The sequence below is a fragment of the Recurvomyces mirabilis genome (assembly GCF_035927965.1).
Source record: "Recurvomyces mirabilis strain CCFEE 5264 chromosome Unknown scaffold_13, whole genome shotgun sequence".
NCBI lineage: Eukaryota > Fungi > Ascomycota > Dothideomycetes > Mycosphaerellales > Teratosphaeriaceae > Recurvomyces > Recurvomyces mirabilis.
Window position 1 is genome coordinate 48,173 of NW_027041947.1, and position 20,230 is coordinate 68,402.

General features: G+C 53.4%; 9 protein-coding genes across 9 annotated transcripts; 5 read left to right on the forward strand and 4 right to left on the reverse strand.

Annotated features, from left to right (window-relative positions):
• Positions 1 to 1,853: 1,853 nt before the first annotated feature.
• On the forward strand, positions 1,854 to 3,164 carry ENV7 (Serine/threonine-protein kinase env7; the record flags this gene model as incomplete). Its single annotated transcript, XM_064838028.1, has 1 exon — positions 1,854 to 3,164. The coding sequence occupies one exon, from the start codon at positions 1,854 to 1,856 to the stop codon at positions 3,162 to 3,164; it is 1,311 nt and encodes a 436-aa protein (XP_064694113.1).
• Positions 3,165 to 3,455: 291 nt separating this feature from the next.
• On the forward strand, positions 3,456 to 4,237 carry LTS14_005331 (uncharacterized protein; the record flags this gene model as incomplete). Its single annotated transcript, XM_064838029.1, has 2 exons — positions 3,456 to 3,673; positions 3,727 to 4,237. 2 exons carry the CDS (start codon positions 3,456 to 3,458, stop codon positions 4,235 to 4,237), a joined length of 729 nt encoding a protein of 242 aa, XP_064694114.1.
• Positions 4,238 to 4,477: 240 nt separating this feature from the next.
• On the reverse strand, positions 4,478 to 5,545 carry LTS14_005332 (uncharacterized protein; the record flags this gene model as incomplete). The annotated part of the gene is made up of 1 exon (XM_064838030.1): positions 4,478 to 5,545. The coding sequence occupies one exon, from the start codon at positions 5,543 to 5,545 to the stop codon at positions 4,478 to 4,480; it is 1,068 nt and encodes a 355-aa protein (XP_064694115.1).
• A 1,605-nt stretch (positions 5,546 to 7,150) lies between these two features.
• Positions 7,151 to 7,706, reverse strand: CKS1 (Cyclin-dependent kinases regulatory subunit (Cell division control protein cks1); the record flags this gene model as incomplete). Its single annotated transcript, XM_064838031.1, has 3 exons — positions 7,151 to 7,187; positions 7,257 to 7,517; positions 7,591 to 7,706. The coding sequence occupies 3 exons, from the start codon at positions 7,704 to 7,706 to the stop codon at positions 7,151 to 7,153; spliced, it is 414 nt and encodes a 137-aa protein (XP_064694116.1).
• A 1,113-nt stretch (positions 7,707 to 8,819) lies between these two features.
• Positions 8,820 to 9,641, reverse strand: LTS14_005334 (uncharacterized protein; the record flags this gene model as incomplete). Its single annotated transcript, XM_064838032.1, has 1 exon — positions 8,820 to 9,641. The coding sequence occupies one exon, from the start codon at positions 9,639 to 9,641 to the stop codon at positions 8,820 to 8,822; it is 822 nt and encodes a 273-aa protein (XP_064694117.1).
• A 2,807-nt stretch (positions 9,642 to 12,448) lies between these two features.
• LTS14_005335 (uncharacterized protein) lies at positions 12,449 to 14,741 on the forward strand (the record flags this gene model as incomplete). Its single annotated transcript, XM_064838033.1, has 2 exons — positions 12,449 to 12,762; positions 12,818 to 14,741. 2 exons carry the CDS (start codon positions 12,449 to 12,451, stop codon positions 14,739 to 14,741), a joined length of 2,238 nt encoding a protein of 745 aa, XP_064694118.1.
• Positions 14,742 to 15,778: 1,037 nt separating this feature from the next.
• Positions 15,779 to 17,416, forward strand: ARO8_2 (Aromatic/aminoadipate aminotransferase 1; the record flags this gene model as incomplete). The annotated part of the gene is made up of 2 exons (XM_064838034.1): positions 15,779 to 16,163; positions 16,191 to 17,416. 2 exons carry the CDS (start codon positions 15,779 to 15,781, stop codon positions 17,414 to 17,416), a joined length of 1,611 nt encoding a protein of 536 aa, XP_064694119.1.
• Positions 17,417 to 17,691: 275 nt separating this feature from the next.
• Positions 17,692 to 19,023, forward strand: IPP1 (Inorganic pyrophosphatase; the record flags this gene model as incomplete). Its single annotated transcript, XM_064838035.1, has 3 exons — positions 17,692 to 18,189; positions 18,283 to 18,830; positions 18,885 to 19,023. The coding sequence occupies 3 exons, from the start codon at positions 17,692 to 17,694 to the stop codon at positions 19,021 to 19,023; spliced, it is 1,185 nt and encodes a 394-aa protein (XP_064694120.1).
• Positions 19,024 to 19,335: 312 nt separating this feature from the next.
• On the reverse strand, positions 19,336 to 20,070 carry OST2 (oligosaccharyltransferase complex subunit epsilon; the record flags this gene model as incomplete). Its single annotated transcript, XM_064838036.1, has 3 exons — positions 19,336 to 19,402; positions 19,473 to 19,594; positions 19,702 to 20,070. The coding sequence occupies 3 exons, from the start codon at positions 20,068 to 20,070 to the stop codon at positions 19,336 to 19,338; spliced, it is 558 nt and encodes a 185-aa protein (XP_064694121.1).
• Between the last annotated feature and the right edge of the window lie 160 nt (positions 20,071 to 20,230).

The window sequence follows — 20,230 nt, forward strand, 5'->3', positions numbered from 1 at the left end:
TTCCCATGCCGACAGCCATACAGCGCGAGGACGCAACAACATGATTGTTATATTGACAGGAGGATAGAACGTCTGAAGGTTTGGCTTGAGGTGGGCAACGGTCGATAGTTCTAGTCCGGATGCACCTCGGACGACGTTGTGGGCAACGACATCGTCATCATGCTTTCGTTCACATGCATCCATGTACTCTAGAACTATCAATAACATGACTATGGCATATCTACCTGACGAGCTATGGCTCACGATCCTAACCTACTGTAGCCTTCGCGATGCCTGGCTGGGCTTACGACCATGCTCTACCCAAACACGAAAGTGCGCAGAAGGAATGTTCGAGGCGGATATCCTCCCACATATTCGAGTCCACCTGCCTGTGGCATTACCCAGCTATGATGTCCGAAACAGAGAGCAAGGAAGCTTGGTATTCGCATACCAACTACACGAAGAGACGTCGATTGAAGACGGACGAGCTCACTGGAAATTGGTCGAGACAGAACCCGAGCACCACAGAGCAAACATACTAGCACGATGGGATAGCATGCAAAACCGCAGTGCGCACTCTCTAATGCCTGGCACGCTGGACGATCGTCTAGTATGGCACATCAAGCTCCGAGCCGGCAATGAAGCGGTAGAAACGCGTCTACCTTATGCACGCCTGGAGTGGCTTGGGAAGGACCTCCAAGAGGATCAGGAGGCGATGTTATCTTGCGCATGGCAGTTTATGTTGACTGGCTTCTTCCGCCACTCATGAGATCATACGAGAGATCACTACATTTTCCACTCGGAGCAATGGCAGGCTGTAGCATTGAATCCGCCTCGACAAGCCTTTCGATCGAGAGCTCTCTCCCACGCTGCGCCAACTTCTAGGCCGTCAAGACCACATACTTTGTTGCCCATGATCTACAAGCCATCCGGGAGCATGGTCTTTGGATCATCGTGTGCTGCTCACTGAAGCCTAAGTTAGAGCGTCCAAAGCCTGTATGAGCACATATCAGCCCTGGCTCTCTCTACCGGTGTAGAGGTCCCAATGCAACTGCTGAGCGGAGCTGTATTGCCAATGAGGCCAAGATCCCTTGTCAAGCATGGCACGCGTGTACTTTCGGATAGCTGAAACACAGGCTTTCAAGCTGGTGGAGGGGGGCGTCAGCATAATGAGGACGTTTACGCGCTCGAGAGCACGGCCACAACACTTCGGACCAGTATGTCAACCGAACGTAGTCGTACACTGTATCGCACACTGATCTTCTTCTAGCGCGATTGCAACTTTCGAATGCCTTGACCACAGACTAAAGTGCGGACGAGGGAATGCTATGAAAGAAGTTTATAAGTTGTATAACATGATCCAAATTGCCGGTATGAGGTATGCACTCCGAATGTGACTCAAGCCTGACGATTTATACGTTGTAGAAAGCTGCTGGTAATCGATTTGGGTTTTGCTTAACATTTCGTGGTCGACTTGCCTAGTCGGTGTCTTCTTGAGAGTGATGGCAGATATGGGCACGTAATGACATGACCACCGTCAGGGCTACATCTAGCTTTGGCTACGCTGAGTACTTGTTTTGTCTGGCAGTAAACAAACCAGAGGCAAGCGGACCAGGGAATCATGTGTATACCTTGTGTAATATTTACGCTTGGACCACAATACCGCAAATAGAGTTCAGCCTCAAGCACGTGGAGATGTGGAGCTCCTTACCTTGGATCTAGCATAAGGTACTGTAGTTCTACTGTACCGAAATCACCTCCAGGAATAGATCACGACTCGAGGACATATAGCATTGGTTATCGCGAGTACCGAATCACACCAGATCGTTGAAAGGGCCCAGAGGTCGCATCACCGTCTCCATTGCGCCGATATCATGTCCCAACCAACACTCGTCACGCAGCTCTCGCATTACATACTCGACGGCATCTGGCAGCTCTCACAATTATGCAACTGCTTCCCCTCGAACCCGTCCCTGCGAATCAATGGTAGATCCTTCAAGATACTCCGACTTCTCGGTGAAGGTGGCTTCAGCTATGTCTACCTCGTCCAATCGCCTGGCGATCCAACGCTCTATGCGCTCAAGAAGATCCGTTGTCCTTTTGGTGAAGAGAGCGTAAGCTTAGCACTGAAAGAGGTAGAGGCGTATAGTCTCTTCACACCACACCCAAACATCATCCACGCCATCGATCATGCTGTAGAGTCGGACCGAGGAGGTGACGCGGGCAGCAAGACAGTCTACATCCTCCTACCATACTACCGACGAGGCAATCTTCAAGACGCCATCAACGCGAACCTGGTCAATCACGCCCGCTTTCCCGAACGAAGACTCATGGTCCTCTTCCTAGGCGTCTGCAGAGCACTGAAAGCAATGCACCAATACCGCGTCAAAGGCCCACCAGGCGGAGAAAGCAGTCGTCGCAAAGCCAAGAAAGTCCGCCAGGAAGCTGCAGAAGCAGATCACGACGCAGAAGAAGAAGTCATCCAAGCGAACCAAGAGCGACGGAGACGTGACCGCGATGACGAGGATATCGAGCAGGAACCGCTGATGGAAGGTGAAGTCATGGCTGCGCAAGAAGGAGTTCGGGATGGTGAGATAAGGAGCTATGCGCATCGGGATATCAAGCCCGGCAATATCATGATCAGTGACAATGGCACACAACCCATCCTCATGGATCTCGGCTCGCTCGCACCCTCGCCTACACCCATCACGAGCCGAGCCTTAGCATTACAAGTACAGGATCAGGCAGCGGAGCATAGTACGATGCCATATCGCGCACCCGAACTGTTTGACGTGCAGCCAGATACCACGATAGACACAAAGGTCGATATCTGGTCATTAGGCTGCACGCTCTACGCCTGCCTAATAGGAAAATCACCGTTTGAAGCTCGCAGTGAGGAGACGGGCGGCTCCCTCAGTCTCTGTGTACTCGGTGGCGACTGGAGGTTTCCCGACGAAGGGCCAGCTGAGGCAAGGAGAGGGAAGCAGAGAGTCAGTGATATTGATCCCGAAGCGGCGAAAAAACGGAAGGAGGATGCGGTTGGTGAGGATGTCAAGGAAGTTGTGAGGGCTTGTCTTAGAGTTGAGCCCGCTGAGAGACCGGATGTTGACCAGCTGATCTCGATGGTGGAGGCTGTTGTGGCAAAGTTGCCTGATGAGGGCGATGCTGCGCTGGATATGGAGTGACGGCCTCATAGATCTACTCTGCTTCGGTCTCGGAGTCGTTGGCTGTATTATAATGTACGATATAAGAAAGCCGAATCGACGACCTCAGAAAGTCAAAAGTCGCGAACGCGTTTCCAGTTTCACCGTTCTCTAATTCCACCACTACAGACGCTTGGAATAGCCCCTCACTAGCATGCTTACCCGATCATCAGCGATCATAAATGACGGTCTATTAATCTACTCAACATCGAAAGACCATACCGCGACAAAACCCTCCCTAGGGATCGTCTATTGACCTATTGCCTCTGCAAGATGTCTGGTGAATGCTGCAAATCCGGCCACGGCTGGCTAGGCAAACCAAAGGGCACTGAGCAAAAGCTCGCCAACAACAACGCTTACATTACCGGGAGTTCCAACGAGAGAGCGATACTTCTAGTCCCAGATATCTACGGCTGGACGTTAAACAACTCCCGTCTACTGGCGGACTCATACGCCGAGAAGTTGAATGCCGTGGTCTACGTACCAGATTTGTTAGTCCTACTTTACACCTGCATGGTCCGTCGAATCTTACTCATAGACCCAGCTACGCCGGCGAGATCGTCCACCCAGACACTCTCCGCGACCCAGAGAGGCAGAAAGCCTTCGACATGTACGAGTGGGCCGGCCGGAACAGCGCCGAAAAGCGCTGGCCAGAGGTCAAGGCCTGTGCCGAAGCGCTGAAATCAAAATACGCCAAAGTAGCCGCCGTAGGCTTCTGCTGGGGTGGCTGGGCCTGTCTTCGCCTGGCTGCGGATCCATCACTCATTGATGCCGTTTCCACCGCTCATCCAGCAATGATGGAGAAAGGCGACTTTGACAATGTCAAAGTACCTGTGCAGCTGATTGCTCCCGAGAACGACTTCACGTATACACCAGAGATGAAAGCATATAGCCTTGAGGCTCTGCCGAAGACGGGCGTACAGTGGGAGTACGTCTACTTTGCTGGTTACAACCACGGCTTTGCTTCCAGGGGAGACTTGACTACGGAAAAGGGTGTTGCAGGGTTGGAGAGGGCGAAGAGAAGCGTAATCAACTTCTTCGGTGAATTCTTGTAGATGGAAAAGTACTTGCGAACAACAAGTCTCTCTCACACTCTATGAGTTACACAGCCTCGTGCTGTCTGCTCTATAGTCTACCTCGACTGTCCACTATGACACGTTGTATCAATCGATACACCGTCTCAAGTTTCGGATTTACACGGACAGGGGATCCTTCCGGCGGAACACATGGTATCCTATCTCTTCTCGCTGAACTCCCACAACGATGGCAACGAAAATGCAAGCCGGAAGCGCCTCTTATACACGATTTACGTTAGACTTTGATCGAGATTCGTCTTCCACCTCCGTGTCCTGCCGCATGCAAGCCAGTTCGTACTGTAGGACAGCTCGACAGACGACCGCCGAAGCAACGTACCGAGCGGCGACCTGCACGGCATCCGAGGTGCTGATGGGAAGCAAGCTTGAGAACACAAGTGTGCCGAGTACAATATGTAGTACGGTGCCGGTTGAGAGAACCCAAGACAGCATGATGAACCACATCGTTTCTGCCTGCCGTTTTAGGATCATCTCAGGCTGGTCCCGGTAAGGTATCCACTGGTTCCGCAACACATCGAACAACGTCCACGATTTGTGGCCCTGGGGCTTTTGGCGCTCGAAGCGGACCCGGAGAAATACAGCTAGAGCTGCTCCGACGTGGATGGCGATCGCCGTGAGAGGCCAGAGCGATGGCATATACCATGTGTCGGTCGCAAAGGAGCAGAAGGTACGGACACAGAGCTGCCAAGTGACCACACCGATATTGACAGTGGCTCCGATTGCGAGAAGGTACTCCAGGAGGAACACTGCGGTCTGTACAGGCTGCCCCAACCTTGCCATCCTCATTGCCATGTCGTCTTTCCTCAAAATCTCCGAAGGACCACGATAGTCAAAGGTCTTGATTGGCGACACTGAAGGTGAGCCAATTGCCAACAGGAATGCCAGACCAGGACGTCGGAGAGCCAAGATACCAGTCTCCACATAGCTTAGACCGATCGAAGAGAGTGTTGCAGGCAGCAGACCAAGAATGACGGCAGCACTGGCGATATTCGCCTTTGTGACGGAGTCAAAATGGTCGAGGATACAGTTAATCGAGGCTTGCGGTCTACATTCGCGACACGAGTCAAAGTGGGATGAAGTATTGTAATAGCGGGCGAGTGTTGCGTTGCATCTCCCGTCCCGCAGAATACCTTCGATCTGACCAGCGAGGCTCGGGTAGAAATGATGAAATTGGATGCTGTGATATGACTGTGTAGAATTGCCAGCGTTGCCGCTGCGGAAGTAGAGTGTGATGATTATCAAGCAGAACAGCACTCGCACTGGTGCCATGTCGTGCCAACGTAGCGCGATAACAGGTTCCTCAGAGGGCCGCGACGTGAACAGAAGAGGGAACCTCATTACTCAAGGCATAGAAAGATATGTTTGGGCCGCCATGCCATCGCGGGAGTCGACAGCGCATTCAGCTCGTGCCACTATGCGCCTGCTTTGTCTCTGAGCCGCTGTCTCGATAGGGTAGTGGGCTGGCGGCTACGGTGCGTTGAAGGCTGCAGCTACCCTTCAAACCACTGGGCCTCGTGGTGACATGTGATCAGCGACCGCTAGAGGGCTCGGTCGTCGCTCAATGTCGTACCACAGTCTGTCTTCATCTCGACGATGAGACTTAGGTTGAAGAGTAGGATTGAATAGCTCATCGGCGGCGAGGGGGAGGGCTTGACAAAAAGGAATCTGAGTAACAAAGGCGTTGCCCTTGCTGCGCCTCTCCGCCACTCGGACGACTGCATCTTCTATGTGTTTGCTTCTCTCTCCTCCCGATCTATTGGAACATGGACGCGTAGCGTAATTTGATTGGCTGCCTGATCTGTCCACCCTTTCAGACAGAGATGGACGTCTCAGACTCCAGGCTTGACAGCCTGATAGACCTAAACCCCATATGCAGCTGGTACGCCCGGGAAGAGTAGCAGTAGACCATGTCTGATACTATTCTGAATATAGCAGACTGACGATACGCCATAACAACATGGACTCGTCTCTAAACGACAGCACTTCCGAGTACCGAGAGCTCGATGGCCATAAGCAGCTCCGCACTCTCAACCACCAAGGATGTCGAAGTAACAAGAGCAGTCTTCAGATCGCTCTACACCATATTTGCAAACGCAACACAATTGCCCATGTGGCTTACTGACCACCAGTGGCCTGCAGCGCAGCAGAAATTCAAGAAGTCTGAAAGGTCGAGCCGCGCCGTCGGGTTTGTGGACGGATCCTCGCAAGCTGTAGAAGAATTGACATGCAGCTCCCAAGCAACGCTGGTGTCGCGAATAGCAGGGCGTGGTGCAGAATGTGTGAGCACCACATGCCGCCCCTGAGACAGCCAGGTACACGAATAACACACAGACAACATCCAGACATGGACGTCCTCAAGTGACAACCCGTGATTCAAAAATTTGTGGGTAACCCGGGAAAGTACCACGGCCAAGCACGCGATACTGGTGTGTAGACCCGCACAAGCATCACTCACTAAGACACTGGAGATCCCGGGCAGTGCACCAAACATTGCAGATGATGCTCGCTTTGCCTCGCTAAATCGTTGTTTGATGAGTAGAGCGATGCTCGAAGGCCGGTTGGTCGGTAACTGAGTTCTGTGACTATACACACCGAGTCTGACGACAGCAGAATCAATCAAGACCCTCGCGCTCGAACGCCTTGCATCCCATGCCTTTCTTTCCGTACCCGTGATCCATGATGTCGTGATCAATGCCTCAAATACAACTGCTCTGCTCTGCTCTGCTTGGCTCGGCTCTCGTCCGCCGGGTCAGACCGCCATGTTCGATCTTGCGGAGCACCAGCCTATCGTCAAAGGCTGAGCCGATTTCTGCAAAACATTGCCATGGAGACCGGAGAAAGCTTCATCTAGGTCCAGCTCCGACGATGAGATTGCTAGTGCTGTCCTGGTGGCTGGTAGTTGATGGGTCGTCTAAGATTACGAGCGTCAGCGACATTCTTGCACATCAAAGCATATGATCGGTCTAGTCGTCTGACTCACTTGAATAGCAGAATATGTGGTTCCGGCTCGTGCACCTCGTAGTGCTCCCATCCTAGACTCTGCAAGCCAATGTCAGCCGAGAATGCGTTGTTATACTTCACGAGAAAGTCACCCACCTGTGTGATACCTAGGCCTCTCCACTCATCCTCCCACAGCAGTTTTAGTGTCCCCCTCGCACCGTCGAAGTAGTCCTTTGGAATCTTCTTAAGCATGGCCTTTGGTAATTGCACGTGACGGTACTCGCAGTGGTCGTCATTGTATCTACCGTTCGAGTCAGCCATCTATGATATCACAGACTAGAAGCTCGCGACCGTATTGTTTATGTGGGTCTTACCTTGAGGAGTAGTGTATCGAATCGATGAACTCGTCCAGCTGGTCTCTTTCCGGATCCGTCAGGAGCCTTGCCTTTTTGTTACGACGCGTGAAGTCGATGTCGGTATTCCCCGCCATCTCTGCTGCCGTTTGCTGCCGCTCCCCTCCTCTCTCGAGACCCGATATTGGTAGGCCCAGGATTGCTTGAGCCGAGGCTGCTGTTGTGACGAATGCGTGGCGGCAAAGATCCAGCTCTCTACTGCGGTGTTTGGTACTCGTAGATAAGAGCCGTCTATGCCCGTGTTATGGCAGCCAGCAAAGCCGGTGGAAGACAGGCGGATGACCGTTGTGTGTTTTCGAGGTGGAGTTCTTTCCTGAACCAGCGTTGATCTTTGGGAGGGGCAGAGAGACTAATGCGAGGGCGAGGGCGTGTGTGTGGCACGCGTAGCTTGACAAAACAACTGCAGGGTATGTCAATAACTTTGCAACGAACTTCGAAGGATGTTAGTAGTCGTGTAGTCCACAAACGGCTGAGGGCTTGATCATAGAGTTTTAAACACCATCTCCAACGAAGCGGCGATCTCTGTTATTATTCCATCAAAACATCTGCTCACGTGCGCGCTGCATGAACTGGCGTCAAAAGCGCGGGCCGCTTCCTCGATCCCGCAGCGCACGGCCAATCGTGATATGCCACAACAATGCACATGGCATTCTCAAAAGTACGAAGATCTAACGCACGATCTGCAGAGAATGACCTAAGATTGGGTGGACCATAGTTTGCAGCATTTCCATTTCCATTTCAAGCATCTATACAACCAGACGAAATACGAGATAATCCCACAGAAAAAGGCCATCAGATTGCTCGATAGCCCCCAGAAACGCCCTAGGAGAGAGACATGTATCACATCATAAGCCTACTTTTGCCCCTTTCTTCACCCTCCTCCCACGCATAAAAATGAGCGGACGGCAGATTCCAGCATGTAAGATTCCGACCAGGGAAACTGTGTGTCATAACGGTCGTTAAAGATACTGGTGTCTGGATCTGCCAGTGGTGGTGATAATGATCTGTGTTGATATGCACGTGCATCGTGTAATGAGTGTTTTTGGTGATGGTGAGGGCAAGTATGTGCATGTAATTCGAACCAGTCTTGAGCACACATGCCGTCTATGCTGAGCGGGTATCTGCAACGTGCTTCTGGATAGCCTGTACCTGGCAGAAGCCGTTCGATTGCTCTGTAGATAAGAAGTATGTTAGATCCAACCAGCGAAGTCGGAAGCGGGCTCCTCGAAAGCAGAGTAGATCAGATCGTGGATCTCGGACAGATAGTCGGAGGCGCCGTACCGTGCCAAGCCGAAAGACTTCATGGCGGTGATATCAGCAGCTGTCTCGGCGTCGTGAACAACTTGACCGAACTCCTCTGCCACCTCGTCTAGCTGCGCGAGCTCGCTACCGAAAGGGTTCTCCTTTGGTGCCTCGACGACGCTGCTTGTGTTGAACATCTCCACCGAGGTACGGGACATCTCGCGTGCAGATGCAGGGGGAGACAGTATCCTACGGACGGAGTTCTTGCGGTGCAGAGTCTCGTGAGCCTTCTTTGAGTGCGAAGGTACGCGTTGTGGAAGCTTGGGTGTATCGCATGAGGAGAACGTCGCCGATGTAGGAGAGGTGACAGGAGAGTTCGACTGTGTGTCGACAGCAGGCTTAAAGTAGCAGCTGAGGTGGTTGTCGCCGGCGGTAGGCTCGATGGGCGACTCGTCGATGGAAGAAGCATCCGTGACGGTACCTGTGGAGTTGTGGTTGCTGCTCACGTCGCTGTCGTGATCCCCCATCGAGTTGACGGAAGATCCAGACGATGCTGTCCTGATCTCGATTGGCGATGCTCCAGCAATATGCTGCGCATTGTTGAGTTGCACATTGCTAGTCGATACGAGGGCAAGCGGTCCGGAAATCTTGCTGCGCACGACTGGTCTTCCTGCGCGCTGGCTGGCGGCGCGGCCAATGTACATGGGCGAGGTGATATGCATTTCCGGCTGCTTCTTGTGCCTGGTGGTGAAAGCGCGAGCGAGATCCATGGTGATCGTCGAAGATATGTCGTTGAGGGAGTGACGTACGAAAGGAATGCAATTCCGTTTCGTTTGGGTGTTTGCTGGGATCGGTCCTGGTGATGGTTTGTCTCACAGCGCAGCTGATATGTCTCAAACCCGTGGTGTTGCGTCGGCTGATACAGATAGATGGACTGATGATACGTTTCGTGAAGTGGCTTGTTAGATGTGTCAAGGGATAGACTGGTGGGCGTGCTGTAGTCGCAGATTCGAACAAGGAATGGAGGGTTAAACGAGCTGTAATGATTGAGGGTAATGAGTGCAGGCGCCTCTGGCGCGTGGTAACGAATGAATACTGGTAGAGATCCTTAAAAGAGAGAGTGAGGACAGTATCTACCGTCGTTTGGACAGAGTGTTTGAGAGAAAGGAAGCAGAGAAGCATGGGCGCATAAAAGACTGTGCGAAGAGTGCCACTCTGCAGCAGACGGGACGTTGACGAATCGTTCTGCAGGATCCATCGGTTTTCGCGCGGGTGAAACGCAGCTAACTTCGGCGCCAGGCCAAGTCGTCGCAACTAGATCGATGGTGAGCTTCCTGATTGGTGTGGGGCTGCAGGAACAACGGCGACCGAGGTGCCGCGTGGGGCCCAGACGGACGGGCGACATGTCTCATGCAGGTGATGTGAGTGGGTGTGCGTGGACAAGATTTTCAACGGTACCGGCGGTTTGCTTGACTTCGTGGCCGTAGTGAGCAACGACCTAAGAAGTTTGGAGTCGACGACGACGACGACGAAAGAAGGCGGGACGACGCAGACAGTCCTTCTGAAGGCCGGAGGACGTTTAATCGTTGTGGGACTAGTTGCAGACAACTGCGTCCAAGATGAGTTCAACGACTCCAACAGGACGGAATCGGAGACGGTATCACCTCGTCGAAAACATGTCTCGGTTGTAACCCTTACCACTGACGACTAGGTCTCGACACGTACCCGACAGGATGTTCTAGAAAGCTTCACCAGTGCCCATGGCTTGGGAGGAAAGCGTACCGTGGCTCGTGGAAACATTAGTGTCAATCAGTACCACGATCCCATTCTCCATCAAGCCAATAGGCAATGGTCTCGCCATCCAACCCTAAGCAAGATAGCAATGCTCGCCGGGAACCATTCGGTATCAAGGCCTATGGAATGATGCTTACTGTCTCTGGTCGGCCCCTTCATTCGACTCTCACTACCCTGGCTAATCTATACATCGTGCCAGAAGACCAGGCGGTTCCCGTTCCTTCCTCTCGAACAACTTGAAGTCGTTGGTGTTCTCGTCCAGTCACTGAACAAAAGCGATGTCTGGCGTCATGGCGTCGATAGCTATCTCGATGGTAGTCTCCTCGCATGTAGGTCGGCGATGCCAGTACTGCAAGACGGAAGGTCGACATGCTAGTCGAACCCCATCCTTTCTCTACATGACTATTGATCCCATGTTCTTCCACCTCGAGGTGATGATTGACCAGACAGACCTTGATCTCCACGTCATCCGCCAAGGTAGTTACTTCACGCCGCATCTGCGCAAGACTCACGACGCACATGATAGATACTTTGATTTCCAGGAGCCTGACAACACTCATACCCGCGCTCAGCTGCGTATACCGTATTGACCTGCACAGGGTACGCTGGTCCGGCTGAACATGAGCGAGTCGTTAATTTTCTGAAGTGAGGATGGCAACGCAACACCCATTTGCCGCGCCACTACTTCTTTTCGTCCCACCACGAGCGATATGAGCACGGCAGTAATTAACAAGCCGGGACCACAAAGACTCCATGGACTCCCATCATGCGGAATATCGAGGAATCGTCCCCTTCAGCCTAGGTTGACACTCCTCCAACACTATCGCGAGGGCGGCGAAGCTGACCCTGATAAACGCGAGCTCACTGCAATAACAGCACTTCACATATGAGGAATTAGGTAAATGCAGACCGCCACGATAGCGTCAATGAGGTTGACCTGGCCGAGATGACGTGTTCATAACGTGAAGTTCTGGATGCGCTCTGAACACCGCGAAGGCAGTCACACTCGGTGATATATGGCAATCGATTGCTGCTGCTCAAGGTTTTGACGTGTAGAGCCACTTTTGGACGCTGTAACATGAGAGAAGTGAAGGGTGGTGGAGATCTGTCGCCCGGTGGCGTCGTCGTCGTCTTCATACTGCTCGAGTGCGATACCCATGTGGATGAGTGGCAATACCGAATCATACCTGGTTGTATACAGTGACTGCTCCTCTCATGCTCAATTCTGCAGAGGCATTGGCAAGAGACTTCCACAAGAACCCTGTTCAAGGCAAGGTGGCCCATGGCAAGTAAGGCTGCTCGTTGTATCGAGTCCACGTCGCCTACCTGATGATCTTCAAACCATGTTGCTGCGACTATGATAAAGGGAGAGAAAGCCTAAGCCTTGGCGTGTATGACAGCTGCAGGTGCAGGGATGTCGCGTCAGGCGAGAGCTGTGTACGGGCGTTCATAATTACAATATTCACTCTCGTAATTCCATAAGACAATTATACCAGCGATCCCACGAAGGAGAGAGATTGCGCGTAGATGAGCAATACCTCCATGGGCAAAAGGGGCATGTACAACGAGTTTCCACAAGGGGTTCTGCAGATTGGCTTGCGTGATTAGTTGACGTGTTCAAACCTTAAATCTACTCTGTAGCGATTTGTTGATCTGCTCCAAGCCTTGATCAACAACCAGGTTCTGTCTCTCATCTCATACATATTCATACTACTCGCGACCAGGGGGCTCGGATCAATGATTAACATTTCCCCTTGGTAATTCTTCCACCACAACCCACACGATGCAGACGCCACGACAGCGTCTACAGCGACCCTCCTACGGCAACCCGGGATCGGCTGAGAGATCACTGAGCGCCAGCACTAATGTCAGCCGGAAGATCAGCTCGAGCCAGCTGAATGCTTCGCAGATGCGCACACCCACCGGCAGGATGGACGGGGGTGACTTGGAGGTGGGGGATGTGGTGTCGGTGCCAGGGGATATGAGTGGGTTGGTCAGGTTCGTGGGCACAGTCAGAGGCAAGACTGGCAAGTTCGTCGGTGTCGAGCTGGATGAGGAGTTTGCGTCACGTGGCAAGAATAATGGTGATGTGGATGGGTGCGTTGTGCTGTGTGAGACTTGAGGACTGACACCCTGCTGACACCGACTACAGCGTCACTTATTTCAATACGAACATTCCTGGAGCCGGCATATTCTTACCTGTACATCGTGCTGAGAAGCGCACATCGCCATCAGCCTCGATCGACTCCTTCCCGGCCACCCCCAACACCCCCTCCTACAGCACAATCAACGGCAAGAACGCGTATACCCCACCCACCCCAGCTCTGCCGCCAAAATTCTCGCAGTCAGTCGGTCCAGGCGCGAGACCAGCCAGTCCTCTCTTCAAGCCCAAGCGACCATCCCTCCCACGTCCGGAGTCTCCCCTGCGAAGACCAGCACCGAATCTTGCGCCCACACCAGCAAGAGGCTTGTCTTCGAGCGTGCGAGGCGGACGACCACCTCTTGGGAGCTCGACTACCCCAAGCAAGACGAATCTGCGAGCATCCACAAGCACGCGACCACCTTCAGGGCACACTCCAAGACCGTACAGCAGGACCGGATCACGGCTGGGACATAGGCAGGATACGCTGATCGAGGAGGACAGGACACCTGTTGGCTCGGCAGTAAAGGGCAATAGTAGGACAATCAGCAGCAGTTCCGTGCCTTCCTTCTCGCAGCCGTTGCGATCACCTTCACGACTTGGAAGTGCAGGAGGACAAGATGTGGAGATCCAGCGCCTTAAGAGAGAGCTTGCGGATCGCGAGAAGCAGCTATCTGATCAGGCTGCCTCGTTGGCAGATATGGAAGCGAATGTGAAAGAGCTGTCCGCGTTGCTTCCCACAGACGGTCCGATGCCGGGCGGGACTATGAGAAATGGCGACGAGGACGAGCATACTGCTGCACAACTACGCCAAGTTCTACGCGAGAAGAACGAGAAGATTAGTCTGATGACGCAGGAGTTTGACACGCACCGGGCAGACTTCAGGAGCACCCTCGATAGTCTGGAGATGGCAAGTACAGAGACTGAACGAGTGTACGAGGAGCAAAAGACGGATCTCATCGCTCAGGTCGAGGGCTTGCAGAAGCAGAATGAACAGCTCCAGGAAGAAGTGGCTATGGGCGGGAGTGGAGGAGGTGGGAAGGAAGATCTTGACAGCATTGTCAATGAGTTGAAGAGGTTGGAGGAGCTTGTTGCAGAGCTTGAAGAAGGTCTGGAGGAAAGCAGACGTGGTGAGGCGGAAGCTAGGGGTGAGGTGGAATTCTTGCGAGGTGAAGTTGAGCGTGGTCGGTCTGAACTGCGACGTGAGAGGGAGAAGGCAGCGGCTTTGCAAGCACAGAGCAATGGCAGTGCGTCGCCGAAGGATATTGCTCAAAAGGACGATGAGATCCGTGGTCTCAAGGCCATCATTCATGGGTTGAGCACAACCCCTAGCGCCGCTCCAAATGGCAATGGCTATGTCAGCGATACGGATGAAGTGAAACGTCTCGAGACTGCGCTGGACGAAAGCCGCATGGATAAAGAGGGTCTTGAAAAAGAACTCGAGCAACTCCGTCGCGACGCAGCAACGACAAATGGTCACGGACACGCCCGCAACGAAAGCCAACGAACAGCCACAGCTTCCGACAACGACCGCCCTGCTCCTCTACGACAACGTAGCGGAACCCTCAAACCAACTTTCGCCGAGCACGCCCGTCGTGCCGCCATGCCTGAGCAAGAAGACGCGAATGGCGGGGGAATAGCCGAGGACATCTACTGCGAGATGTGCGAGTCTAAGGACCACGACACGTTGGATTGCACGCACCTAACCAGTGGAGCCAGTCCGACTAAGAACTCCGCCAACGGGTCAACCGCACTTTCACATCAGGACAGCACGCCAGGAAAGGAGAACCGATCGCTGGAGCACGAGACTAAGGACAAGAATGGCGGCGGTGGGGGGGGTGTGCCAGTCGTAGCGGCGGAGGACGAGGATAAATGGTGTGCACTTTGCGAAGAAGACGGGCATTTAGCGTTCGATTGCCCGAAGGAGCAGTATTAGGATGTCTGCTCCCCTTCTGCTGCGAACACTGCTCGAGAGAAGTGGGAGAAGGAGAAGAGGTGCGATGGCGGCGCTAGAAGGCATGATAGTCCTGGTGGAGGTGGAGGTGGAGGTGGAGGTGGAGGCAGTAACGCCTTCAACCTCGACCCGCGCTTCAAGATGGAGGCCGTGCGGTGGCGGCTTGCGAGGAAGGTGGCTAGGAAGCAACTGGTGTATTCGCTGCTTCCGCAGGGTCGTTAGGGGCGATTGGTGGAGGGGATGAAGAGCAAGAGGCGGACGACGTTGGACTGAGCATGTGTGTTTAAGCGCTTGGGTGGTGCGGAATCTCTGGCATGGCTATGACTATGGCGTGGCTTTCTTTTGCTCGTGACGTCAAGGGCGCGATTGCGATTATGAGATACCCCTGTGTATTGCTTCGCTGGCGCAGTTATGGTTTACAAATACGGGGGCAGGCTGAGGCTGAGGTGCGGTAATACGTGTACCTAATCATCCCACATATCCGCATTCTACAATAATACGTTGGCGTACTCTCAACCACCTCCCGTACACTAACGCGTGCTTGGGATGTTCATGCAAGGCACGAAAACTCTAAAGACCGGCTTATCTTTTGCGGATGATGCTTCAGCGGGTAGTATCGGGCTTGCGATGCGCAAAAGGGAGATTCCATTGACTTCTCTCTACATATCACATGCACGCCCTTTGCGGTTACATACCGCTTTTGCCTTGGCTCGTACACTGGCGGATGTATGGTCTCGTAACGATGAGACGTGGAGATAGGGTAGAAGTATGACTCCAGTTTTGTCGTCCCTTACTTGAGTTGGCTTTCGTCCTTTATGTTCTTGCCATTCTCTCAACATTGACTCGTCTCATACCCACTTCGTTGACCAATTCAAACATTTTCGGAGCGAATACGTATGTTCCATACAGTAAGACGGTCACTGGCTCATTAAGAACAAACTTGCTCAAGCGGGAGCCTGTCAAACTTGAGCCGGCTGGCTACAGCAGTGTATAGCCTCGCGATGGCACCACCCTCAGCAATGGACGTCTTGCCAGAGTCAGACACCTCGACCTTCACAGTCCCGGACCGTCTCACCATCCAAGCCGTAGCCAAACGACGAGCGGCTTCCGGCCAACTAATAGCAGGCGTTGCAGCACCAGCAGATATCGCCGCCTTCAAAGGCCGAACACAACATATACACAAATCCAACGCCAAACGATGGGAGAGCCGAATGACTGCCGAAGCCATGTCGCGAGGCGGCAGTAGTCTCAAGAACGCGGCAAAGTTTCTCAAGACCCCCGGCTTGATAAGTCTAGGTGGTGGTCTACCTAGTGCCGAGTACTTCCCTATCGAGGAGATGAGATTCGCCGTGCCTCGGATGGTCGAGCAACGGAATGGCCATGGACAGAATGGAGCGAATAATAGTACGGCTCAGCTCGACGTTCTCACAGCTGGGAAATATGATATGGTATCCGGAACATCCGACTACGACATCGCCACCGCACTGCAATATGGTCAAGGACACGGCGCTGCACAGCTTCTACGATGGATCGTCGAGCATACGGAGGTTGTGCACGATCCGCCATATCAGGATTGGAGCTGTACGATGACGATCGGATCAACGTCGGCTTTTGAGATGCTACTTCGGATGTTTGCGAAGCCTGGAGACTGGGTGCTGAGCGAGGAGTATACTTTTCCCGCCGCTGTGGAAGCGGCACTTCCGATGGGTGTGCGGGTGGCGGCGGTCAAGATGGACGAAGGTGGTATGCTGGCTTCGTCGCTCGACGAGGTACTCGCAAACTGGGACGAAACGGCTAGAAGAGGACCAAAGCCTTTCCTGCTGTATACAGTCCCTACTGGTCAGAACCCTACGGGTTCAACGCAGAGTCTGGCCAGAAGACGAGAAATCTATGCCGTAGCGCAGAAGCACGATCTTTTGATCCTCGAAGACGAACCCTACTACTTCCTACAAATGCAACCCTACACCGGCCCCTCGACCCCCGACCCACCAGCCCCCAAATCCCACCAAGAATTCCTGACAAGCCTAGTGCCCTCCTACCTCTCCCTCGACACAGACGGAAGGGTAGTCCGCCTCGACTCTTTCTCCAAAGTTATCGCCCCGGGAACACGCGTAGGCTGGATCACCGCGCCCGAAGAAATCTGCAAACGCTACCACATCCACTCGGACCTCTCCACGCAAAGTCCCAGTGGCGCGAGCCAACTGCTTCTCTTCAAACTACTAGAAGAAGGGTGGGGTCACGGCGGGTACCTCGACTGGCTGGTCCGTATTCGAATGGCGTATACAGCTCGTCGGAACGTGATCCTCGAAGCTTGCGAGGAGTTCTTACCAAAAGAGATCGTGTCGTGGACGCCTCCGCAGGCAGGGATGTTTATGTGGTTGAAGGTGGATTGGAAAGAACATCCGAAGTTTCCCGGGATCGAGCCAGAAGAGGTGGAGGAGGCGTTGTTTCAGGCGAATATTCGGCGGGGAACCCTGTTGATGAAGGGGAGTTGGTTTGTGGGGGAGAAGGGGTTGAAGGCGGAAGAGATGTTTTTTAGGGCTACGTATGCTGCGGCACCGAGTGAAGGGATTAGGGAGGCGGTTAGGAGGTTTGGGGAGGCTGTTAGGGAGGTCTTTGGGGTGGGGATGGGGGAGGTGAATGTGAAGGAGATGTGATAGAGATGGGGTAGTATTGGTCTTTGAGCATGGCGTCTTGTGTAGGGGTCAGAAAGTACATTAGATCTGTTTACCTGCCAGTATACATGACTGCTGTCTCCAACGCTAGTACATCGACTCGTTGTTATCGTGCCTGCCCTTGTCGTCTTGATGATGCACGGACGTGAGGAAGTCCGCAAATGTGAAGCTCTCTCGATTGACCTCGGCCGACTGCGGCTCTCACCATCCTGCCCAGTCGCATCTCGATTCCGATGATCCTGCATTCACATTTATCTATGCCCGGACGACGCTTGCTCACCGCCATCAACCCATTGACCCAGACGAATCGCATCTCGGGCCACGTGCAGCATCGCGCCTTCCTCACCACCCACCATCACCACTTGCACCTGCCCTACGCAATACTTCCGAACTCGGCAAGCCCCACCAAAGATTTCACCCTGGACAAAAGCCTGCAGCTTGCGCAGGCGCGCTCCCAACAGTTATCACAGCACTTCTCTACCTCGTCCGCCACTGCTACGTCTTCGTCACCTACAACATCCGCAAATATGGCACAACAGACGCTGCCCACCCGGGGCGGCTTTGACCCCAAGGCCGCTTCCACCTTCACAGCCCGTAAGGTCGCTGCACCACACACTCTCGAGCACCGCATCTACATTGAGAAGGATGGCGTGCCCGTCTCGCCCTTCCACGATGTACCATTGTATGCCAACGAGCAGCAGACCATCCTCAACATGGTCGTCGAGATTCCTCGATGGAGCAATGCCAAGCAAGAGGTGTGTACAAGCAACAATGGCAGTCACCGCTACATGACATCCATATGCCATTGAAACCAAAACCGAGCATCAGCTGACCTCACACCCACCCAGATATCCAAGGAGGAGACCCTCAACCCCATCAAGCAAGACACGAAGAAAGGCAAGCTCCGCTTCGTCCGCAACTGCTTCCCTCACAAGGGCTACATCTGGAACTACGGCGCCTTCCCTCAGACCTGGGAGGACCCGAACGCCACCCACCCCGAGACCAAGGCCAAGGGCGACAATGACCCCCTCGACGTCTGCGAGATCGGCGAGCTCGTCGCCAAGACCGGCGAAGTCATCCAAGTCAAGGTCCTTGGCGTCATGGCTTTGCTGGACGAGGGCGAGACGGACTGGAAGATCATGGCCATCAACGTCAACGACCCTCTGGCACCTAAACTGAACGATATCGAAGATGTGGAGAGGCATTTGCCTGGCCTGCTCAGGGCGACGAACGAGTGGTTCCGCATCTACAAGATCCCCGACGGCAAGCCGGAGAACCAGTTCGCTTTCTCCGGGGAGTGCAAGAATAGGAAGTATGCTATGGATGTGATTCGGGAGTGTGCCGAGGCGTGGGAGAAGTTAATTACTGGCAAATCGCCAAAGGGCGAGATCAGCCTGTGAGTATACAATCCTATCATTCAAGATGTGCAGGAGCTGACTTATGTTTACAGCACCAACACCACCGTCCCTCACAGCAACGACCGCACCGATGCCAGCAAGCTCAACATTCCTCAGCACGAGGACAAGGCTCCTGCTCCGATTGATTCGAGCATCGACAAGTGGTTCTACATCTCCGGCGCTTCTGCCTAGAATGGAGTCACGCCTCTGGATGTGAATCGGTTGGACGCTCCAAAGATGGCATGAGGCATGTGATGTCCTCTGTGACGAGCTGAGAACGAAAGACACGGTAATCAAAAGGTAAGATCGTACATAGAGCATGTAATACAGTTGCCAAAAAGGGCAAGACACGTGAGCACGACGAATGGATTACTTGCCACTACCATCTCATGGTGTCCGAGAGTCTTGCACGGAGTAAGTCCTGGCTTTGATCGTGATATAATGTTTCCTATGTTCTACATCGTCCGAGCGTTGCCTGCCATGTACCCGAAGCTCTGGGTAGATCTAGTTTATGAAGTTGACGCAGAAGAAGTGCAATATCATGCTACCGAAGACGAAGTCGGCGAATGCTCTATAATCGCAATATGTCAGTACTGAGACAAGGCTATGGCGAGGGAATGGGTTGTATAGGTAGTGCTCACCTCTCATCCGATATCGTCTTGAAATCACTCTTGTTCTCAGGGTTCGTTTGGATGCGCAGGCTGGCGGTGAGCACGAATTGGCCGACTGTTGCTGAGAAGCCGGAGAGGAAGGCGTTGAAGGGCTGTGATGATCACAGTCATGGATCAGCATCTCTGCCTCTGTCTCATATTCTCGAAGCCACGCCGTTATGGATAGATGGATGGGTAGGGTGGATGAGGAGAGACATACATAATTCCCGGCGATAACACAATACACAAACTGCAATACCCCGACCAGCATCAAGAACGCCATGAAGGTATCCAGGAGCTTCGTGCGCTGGGGCGTCTTATCGACGTAGGAGTTCCAGATCCCGAGGAGGATCTGTTGGGCATCTTGCGGGGTGCGAAGTGCCGCGGAAGATGATGTGTTGGATCTCGAGGATGTGCTCTTGGAGTCGGCGGTGGGGAAGGAGGATTGTTGCTGGTTTTGGGATTGGCGTTGTTGGAGGTTCGCGGAGGAGGGTTTGGTGGGTGCGCTGCTGGCGGAGGAGTGGATGGAGGATTTTACTGCGTTTGGGGGGGCGGCGGCGGGTGAGGGGGTGACTTTCTTGGGAGGCATGCTTGTTGTTGTTGAGAGGGTGGAATGGGTGGAGTTGGGTTTGCCAATGGGTCATATGCTCTCTTTCATGTGTGCTTCGTTGGAAAGTTGAAGCCAGCTTGACGGATGTGCACGGGCCTTATCTGTGTGTCTTGAGCTTCACTCCGTTCTGAGCTCCTTT